Here is an 8,884-nt window from a genome sequence, read left to right on the forward strand (position 1 = left end):
AGCACTCCACCAACGACCCAGTTCTATCACTGTACCCCCCAGTACGGACCGGACCGTTATCACGCCGATACGCTGCACTATGCAGCGGCCGAAGGGAACGTCGAAGCAGTTCACGAACTGCTGGCCAAGGGCGTCAACGTGTACCGGACGGTTCGGGACGGTGAAACCGCACTTCACGTGGCCATCGCGAATGGACAGCGCGAGATTTACGACGCCTTGGTGGGAGTTTACGAGCGGGATTTCGGGGTCGTTGAGAGGAGTTTGAGGGAGAAGTACGGCTGGAGTGGAGAGGACCGGTTCTGGTTGAAGGAGAGGATCGCGGTAGCGACTACGGAAGAGCAGTGTGAGCGGGCTGTTGGGCTGGGAGACTCTGCTGGGTTGACTAAGCTCGAGGAATTTGAAGTCAGGATGGTTCTGTTGAAGATCGCTGGAGAAACTCCTCGAGTTGTGGTACTTGGAGTTGGGGATGTCAACAGGAAGTCGGTGGACAGCTTGTTGGGTTACTTGAGTCCTAACGGGTTTCTAACCTGGGGATCTAGTGAAGTTAACGGGAAGTGTTGGTCGCTACTTGAGCTTGCAGCGAGTTGTGGAGATGTCCAGCTGGTGCGGAGATTGATCGCAAGCGGAGCTGATCCAGCTCAGCGTGGTAGTGCTATGAACACTCCGTTGATGGAGGCTTGTAGAAAGAATAACATGACCATGATCAAGCTATTTTTTGAAGATTATGGTGATCAGCTTGATCCAACGGCCACCAACCGGGTTGGAGAGTCGGCTTTGGCTTTTGTTTTACAACATGGTAATGCAGAGTCCTTCGGCTACGTTCTGAACAAGGTCATCGCATATCGTAAACGCAACTACCACGAGTCGGATAGTGAGGCATTCAACAAAAGTTTTCGATACGATAACCCTTCCTGGCCGGAGGTATCAATTTGGTCAATGGTAGGCGATCATCTAAAGACTGCCGATTTGGTGCCGTACCTGGAAAGGTTCGAGTACGATGTGAGCTTTCAAGCTGGCTACACCATAATGTTGATGGATATGATCACAAGACATGTAGCGCGCAATTTTTACCAGTCGGAAATACGGAAGAAACCCGAACTACTTGAGCTTACGGACCAAGAGGGATGCAATGTTGTGCACTGTCTAATGTGGTCCAACGAGCTGACATTTCTCAGGGAACTGTACGGATCACGAGGCGAACAATGTCGAATGCTGTTCGAGAACGAGAAAGGGGCTGTAATTACGGTGGCAAGTGTGCTGAGCCATGAAAATAACGACGTTTTACGATTTTTGTTTGAACATCACCTGGAGTACATACGGAGCATTGCTGATATGGTAATGGACAGCTTTTTTGAGGAAGATCTACTTCCTGAGAAGTTGTTTGACGAACCACTGCACATCTGGGTCGAGCATCTGCCGGAAATGAAATCGAGGGTGACCGAATTGGAGGATAAAGTCGCCGAACGGGAGTTGGAAATGATGCAGGAAGATTGGAATTTTAATCAACAATTTATGTAATATTGTATTTATTCAATTGTTTTGTAAATAAACTATTCATGTTGAAAACAGTGAAGCCAAAATTTGTTCAACGCCCCAAGATGCCATTTGATAGCATAATAGCCCTCGCTTATTTCTAATTCGAAAGTCTGCCCCCTTCTCCACAAGAGCTTCGATCATGTCAAAGTCTGCAATCTTGCAAGCATAGTGCAACGCCGTATTGCCTTCGTTGTCAACCTGATCGATGTCCACTCCTAGCTCAATGATCTTTCTTGCCAACTCTACAGCCGCGCCTTGTGGTTTCAGTGTAGGAAATTTGAACACCAGCATCAGCAAAGCGTTTCTCCCATCGATGTCCCGAATGTTCACGTCTACTGGTTTGTCCAGCAATTGAAGCACAAGCTTTGCGGGGAAGTTCTCGTAAGCCATCATCAACGCCAACAAACCCGTTTTCCCGTTGTAACCTTGCGCGTTGAAGTCCAGTTCCATCGCCAACATTCTTTCAACAATGAATAAGTTTAAAAATACGCAAGCTTCCACGAATATTTGCGATGCCCGCTCTTTGGACTTGTCAAGTTCCGCCTCAAACATCAACCTGGTCTTTTCCTCTTGTTCCACCAGTACAGGCTTGAAGTAGAGGTCGAATATGGACAGATCCACTCGAGTCAGACATGCCAGCAGCGATTCTCCCTTTTCGTTGAAGCTTACAAAGCTATCCGCCCTAAGCAGCATGATCCGAGCCATGTAAGAGTTGAAATGTCGCAAGCAACGATGTAATGCCGTGTTACCTTCGAAATCTCGATGGTTTACGTCGATTCCAGTGAATCCATGTTTTTGGACGCCATTCGTGAGGAAATCGAACAACTCTTCATCGTAAACGTAGAACAAAGCCGTCGATTGATCGTTTGTGCATTCGTCTACTTTGGCACCAAGCTTGAGCAGCTCAAGGATAATTTTCTCTTTGCAGGCTATTGAGGTAGGACATATTGCGTGTAACAGGGTGGCTCCGTTGCGATCTTTGCGATTGACAAGTCCGTTTCCATCGGGATGTTTTCGCACGAGCAGTTGCAGCATTTCTACGGACTGCACGAAGTGAATGGCATGGCGTTCATCGTTGTTCAGGAAATCAAAGTCTACGTTTGCGTTTAAAAGGTTTTCTACGAGTTGTAGCTGATCCTCGATAATGGCCTGGTGCAGAAAGCAGCAAACTTGGCTGTTGTAGTCATCCAAACACTTGCCGGACTGTTGGATTTGTTCAAGTGCTGATGGGAAATCATCACGCAACTTGTTGTACGTTTCACAGGAATCTGAAATTACAATTCGATTAAACAGATTCTTTGTTTTGAATACTTAACTCACCATTTTGAGTTGAAATTGAAAAGGTGTTCAAATAGTCTCGTCTGTCTTTGATGAGTGGTTCAATATCAGGGATATACTTGATCAATATTTCAAACACTTCGTTAAAATTTGGACATGAAAAACCCTGAATCACTTTCTCGTGAAATTGTGACAAACTATCTAGCAGAAAATTTGCATGGTTTTCCAAAACAAAGCTCATCATTTCGTTGTAACTCCAATGCATCATCGTGTTGAACGAATCAAATGCTGCATCACATTCAAATATAACTTTCATTTGCTGCTTCATACGACTGTAAAGGTCTTTTACCAAATCCACTTCGTTTGAACTGATTAGCTGATGCAAGGCAGTAAAACCGTTACTCGAAACCTTCACTAGCTCAGGATTACGACGAATCTGTGCCTGATAGTATCGCGCCACTTTCTTGTACTGTATCATATCCAGTAATGCCGTGCAATCCTTCCACTGATACGTAAGATCATATTCATACTTTTCGCAGACTTGTTCCAGAATCGGGTTCCAAAACTCGCAATCCAGCTGGCTCCACACGGAGAAATAAGGCCAGTTGTCATTCTCCACGTTCAATATCTTATTAAACGCTTTTGATTCTGATTCACCTGAACGACTCACTTCATACTCAATCATGGTGTTCAGTGCCAGTTCAAAGCTCTTCTTATTCTTCCGGTACAAAATATAGTACAATCCGTTAAAGCTGTCGCAATCCAAAGTCAGTGGATCGAACTTCTTGAGGTATTTCGTAAGCAGAACTTCAATAACTTCATGCTGGGAAGCATCGCAAGCCGCATGAAATGGAATCTGCTTCTTCGTCCCCCGTATAGAAAGGTCTGCTCCGTAGCCTTCCAAGGTCTCCAGCTGCTTCACGTGTCCATGATATGCCGCCAAAATCAACAGAGAATCACAACTTCCCGCTGGACCCGAATCATTCCACGACAACAATCCATTTGGGAACAGAGTTTTCCCTAGTTTGATCAACTCCATACGATTATTCTTATTGGACTTCAAACTGGCTGCGTGCTCTCCTCCAACTGGATATCTCAGCAAAACGAAAACCCCATCTTTAGCACTTCCATCAGGATCCTCCAGCTGTTTCACCTTTTCACACTGTTCCTTCGTCGTGGCCACCAAAATACTCCCACGTAACCAAAATCGATCGGCCGGATCACACCCGAGCTTCTTCACTAAGTAATCTCCAACCGTTTCGAAATCCGCCCGGAACTTCTCGATCAAGACATCCGCTACCTCGGGTTGATTTTCGGCCAGCGCAACGTGCAGTGCAGTCTCTCCGTCCTGAATCGGTTCGTACGGGTTGATCCCGGCGTCAGCCAACAGCTCCCGTACTTTGTCCGTGTAACCTCGCAGGGCAGCATAGTGCAAAGGATACGGTTCCAAATCCGCCGGAAAGTAGCGCTTTCGATGCATGGTTCTGAGGTGTGAACTTTTCAGAGATGGCTTGAACACTGTTACGTTTGGTTATTTTCAGCCGGATTTTGATGGAGGTGGTGGTACAGGTGGATTTTTGGAGTACAGGGCTCGTCAGGAAACGAGATAAGATAATTCGACATGATATTTCGTGATATTTTGGTCAATCTGTGATTCATTGATTTGGGTGATGAATACCGCAACTGCCTACGCAAAACAAATGCTCAACTTTGACTTTGTACATGGAAAGTTGGAGCATGCAACAGAGGCGTACTAAGGCCGGGTGTCACCCGGGGCGGGCTGCCCGGTGTCACCCCTCACCCCCCCGCCCCCCCCCTTTTCACACCCCCCTTTCTAGGTTTAATCCCACCAAACTTATGTCACATGGTATTCTTCTTACAAACTGGAATTCTAAATAATACTCTGCAATGAGCAAAAATCTTGCAACATAAAAAAAACAAATATTTTTAATAATGCATATTAAACTATTTATATTAAAGCAAAGACTTTTTCAAAAAGTGTTTATAATTTGTTTTTTTTTTCTCATATGCAAATACACGTATTATAATTATCGAAATAATTATATCGAAGAACTAGTTCAAAAAAGAAGATATCATTCAGCTCTGCCTTTTTTTCTTATAAATAACAGATTTTTTAAAATGAAAAATATTCAGAAAATATGTTGCGTCATCAAATACACAATACATTATTTTTATCGTTTGATAGTGTTTACACAGAATATTCTTTTCATCAAAATCAAAATCATTTTCCTTAAAATTTAGAAAAATTAAAAATTCATGAGCTCAATAAAAATATTTGAATTTCATTAATTTTTTAAAGTAAAACGTTTTGCTTTTTAAATGATGCATTTATTTTCAGAAAATTGTTCGATACGAGATTGAAAAATTCGTAAATTTTGAATGCTGATTTAAATTCAAATATTTATTTTGAAAAAAAATGCGCGGTATTAGTATTCTCTAGAAATTTTGTTATGATAAATATTTTTTTAAATAATTATAAGACATGACATTTGTTCAAGCTTTATAAATCTTTTTCCAAAGGCAACAAATTTAATAAAGCAAACTGATTTGATCAAATGTACATAATGTATAGCCGTAATTAAAAAACCATCTATTCCATATTTTCCAAAATCTTTGGAAGCTAAAATAATTGTCAGTTTAAACTTAAAAAGAATTAGAATAAATTAAAGCTAAGCAAAATATTTTAAGCAGTTAAGGGTAGGATATTTTGAAACGTAAATTTCCCGTTGTTTTTTTCGACAAGACACTTTTAATTTTTTTTTTCTAAGAACTGCAGATCAAAAAAAAAATTTTGGACTTAGGGTTTCTTGAATTGAAATTTTTAACACCAGATAAACTGACATTTCACTAGTTTTTTTTTTTAACATTCCAACGATTGATCAACAATTAGATTGATCAAATCTGTTTCTTTGCGATCAAAAACATAATTCCAAGTTTGTTTTTTGCCCCGCGGAATTTTGGGCGATTTTTTTAAACGCTCAAATTGCGCAAATTGAATCGAGTTCTTCAAATTTCTAGGATCATTTAGACATTCTTACAAATCAAAAATCAAAAAAGAAAAAAAAAAGAATCGTCCAATTTGATTGAATTATGCACAAGAACCAGCGAGTAGAAGTTGCCGTTGAACGTCCGTGTAAGTTTGACATGCGTTGGGTGTTCCAGTGTTAACATAAAACTTCAAATTGTAAAATTTGTTAATCAAATAAAAATGCTCAATAATTTTCTAATTTTTCAAAAAGGGTAAATTTTTCAACTATCAATGAATTTTATTTCAACCAATAATTTAATTTTTTTTTGCTTTAAATATATTTGTTCATTTAAAAAAAAAGTTTGTTCAAAAAATCTTAAAATGGTTTAATTTTTTAAAATACATATTTAAAAGTTTATTTTTAATTATTTTATAAATTAAAAATTGATTCCGGAAAGATTAAGAACTCGGTGATGTCTTTAAATGAGAATTGAAATTTTATTTTTTTTATTGTGCAAATATTTTTGATGCATGTTTTCCCATCAATCAAAACATCAGAATTAAAAAAAAGTGGTTAACACTGAATCCAAATACTTCAGACATTTTGCCTTGAATTTTCTTTGAAAAGCGTTAATTAGTTTCATTCATATTTGGTTTAATTTTGCTGAAATATTATAGAATCTTTTTTTTTGTTCTTAAGACTGAAGGTAGAGGTAGATTCACCTTTCAATATTTGTCATTATATCAATATTGCCTTGACTTGAAAACACTCACAAAAAGAATGGAGTCAACTCAGTTTTTTTAATTACTCTCCTCAGGTATTCAATGGATTTTCACGCATCTTTGTATTTGTAACTTTAATATTATAAAAAAATCTGATTTTCAAATGAACAAATATATATATTTAATATTTTAAGCTTTATTTTAACACTGGAACACACAACGCGTGTCAAACAACTTAATTCATTTTATTTATTTAATTTCAGAAAAATAAGTATTTTTTTCATTTTTCAAGAGAGTGCCCATTTATGAAAACACTTGCAGAATTTGAAAAAATCGGACAAATAATAGTTGAGATATAACCTTTCTGACAAAAAACATTAAGAAAAAACTTCTATTGAAAAATGAAAGGTATTTGAAAAAACATGAAAATACCTTTGTTATTTTGAAATTTATAAATTTCCAAAATCTTAAGTAAGAGAATTTCATACACGGAAAGGGGATCCATTGCCAAATCAGCAGAAGGATTTTCCTGGTTTGATTTTGCTGATATTTGCGAAAAATTTCACTAGACTAGCGAAATTTTTCGCTGAGACCAGCGGCTGAGCAAAATCAAATCCAGCAACATAGTTCTGCTGGTTTGTTTTCGCTAATTACTGGCAAACATATTTGACAGCAGAAATTCTAGCGAAACTTTTCGCTGTTTACAGCGTAGATCTCCACTACTGTGGCAGAAATTCTACTGTAAGAGGTAGCTGCAGAAATGACAGTTGTCATTTTCATCTCCGAGTTGATTGATGGAACTCAACAAGCTTTTGAAACTAAGTGAAAATAAAAAGCAAAATGTTAACGCACATCGTAGCGGATGTGGTCCTGTGTGTCGGGGGGAGAACTTAGTGATCCGGTAAGTTACAGAAAAGTCGCGATAACTAAAAGATGAACTTTATTGCACAAAAAGGGGTACAATTCTTGGGTGTTTATTTTGTCTACTTAACTTGACCCCTGAGAAGGGGTGACTGTCCCGGTCGACCATGAAGGGGGAATTTATTTGCAAACATGACATGTGTTACGAAATCTGCAAAAAAAAAAACGCTGGCAATGATAACAGTTTCTCCCAAAACCAGCAGAACAATTTTCTGGTTTATTTTGACACGAGCTACTGCCGCCGGAAAAAAATCCAGACGTCAGCAAAACAAAACGCTGATCCAGTGCCAAAATGCGCTGAACTAGCGAAAAAACCCACTGGACCAGCGCATTGTCTCCCGAAACGAGCAGAAGAATCTCCTGGTTGATTATGGAATCTGGAAGCTTCTCATGAACCAGCAAAACTAATCGCTGATTCTAGCGAAACTTATCCCCCAAGCAGCGAAAATTTTCACTAAACAAGTAAATGTTTTCACTGGTTCGATCAAATTTGACTGACTTCCAAACCAGCGAAAAAATTTAGCGATTCCAGGTAATTTTTCTGCAGGCTGAGAAATTAGCGACTTTTTTCGCTAGTTTTAGTGGATTTTATCACGTTTTGGCGATGGATCCCCTTTCCGTGTATCTATTCAAATCAACAAAAATGTACATACTTGGGACTGCTTTAAAAAAAATGCATTGGTCCTTTATTGCCTTTAACTTTAAAATAATGCCTTATAGTAAATTTCTAAAAACTTTACAATAGTTAAGTTTACTATATAATTATTTTGAAAATAAAAACAAATAAAAGTGCTTTTGAAAGTGCTATGAGAACATCCTAATATTTTTTTTAAATCGCATTTTAAATCATACTGCCATGAAATTTTTTGACTATCACTTTCATAAAATCAAAAGATGTGTTTTAAATTTACTATAATCTAAAACAAAAAAAAACGAATACAAGGATTTTCAAATAATCTAGAAGAACGGCAACAATACGAGCAAAGATTGCGCCGATTACTCTACCTTTTTTGATTTACGGTGCTGTTTTTCAACTAAATTGCATGTGAAAATATTAAAATGGTTTTTGTGACAAGTAGTTTAATGTTTCGTTAATTTATATTTTCAATTGATCATAATTTAGGATATTTGTTCAAATATTCAACGTTTTTGGCATGGATGCTTTTTTTGTTTATTTCAATTATAATAGGGTTTGAAAAGGTTGTTGGGAACTCTTGCCAAGTCTTACACTAACTTACAATTTTTGTATGGACAGTTGCTAAAATTATATAGAGACTTGCACGTTGGTCTCGCGGGCTGGTCTTAAGATTACTGTGGAATCCGGCCCATTTAGGATTCTTCTTATGAAGTTGTTTAGGAAAATGATGAATAAGTGCTTTTATAAACAGAAATAATAAAAAAATTTAAAATTTTTTTAAATTTAATTTTTTTTTAAAT

At 38.2% G+C, this 8,884-nt stretch overlaps 1 protein-coding gene across 1 annotated transcript; it reads right to left on the reverse strand.

Annotated features, from left to right (window-relative positions):
* Positions 1–1,495: 1,495 nt before the first annotated feature.
* On the reverse strand, positions 1,496–4,525 carry LOC120427112 (uncharacterized). The gene is made up of 2 exons (XM_039591961.2): positions 2,857–4,525; positions 1,496–2,804 (listed from the first exon to the last, which is right to left on the reverse strand). The coding sequence occupies exons 1-2, from the start codon at positions 4,292–4,294 to the stop codon at positions 1,555–1,557; spliced, it is 2,688 nt and encodes an 895-aa protein (XP_039447895.1). The 5' UTR covers positions 4,295–4,525; the 3' UTR covers positions 1,496–1,554.
* Positions 4,526–8,884: the final 4,359 nt, after the last annotated feature.

This window comes from Culex pipiens, chromosome 3 (genome assembly GCF_016801865.2).
Source record: "Culex pipiens pallens isolate TS chromosome 3, TS_CPP_V2, whole genome shotgun sequence".
NCBI classification, from domain to species: domain Eukaryota; kingdom Metazoa; phylum Arthropoda; class Insecta; order Diptera; family Culicidae; genus Culex; species Culex pipiens.

Excerpts from the sequence above, each read along its gene's own strand:
- LOC120427112 (XM_039591961.2), bottom strand. The coding sequence starts at position 4,294 with ATGCATCGAAAGCGCTACTTTCCGGCGGATTTGGAACCGTATCCTTTG. Across the intron at positions 2,805-2,856 it reads TTCAATTTCAACTCAAAATG|ATTCCTGTGAAACGTACAAC; the intron begins GTGAGTTAAGTA and ends TTGTAATTTCAG.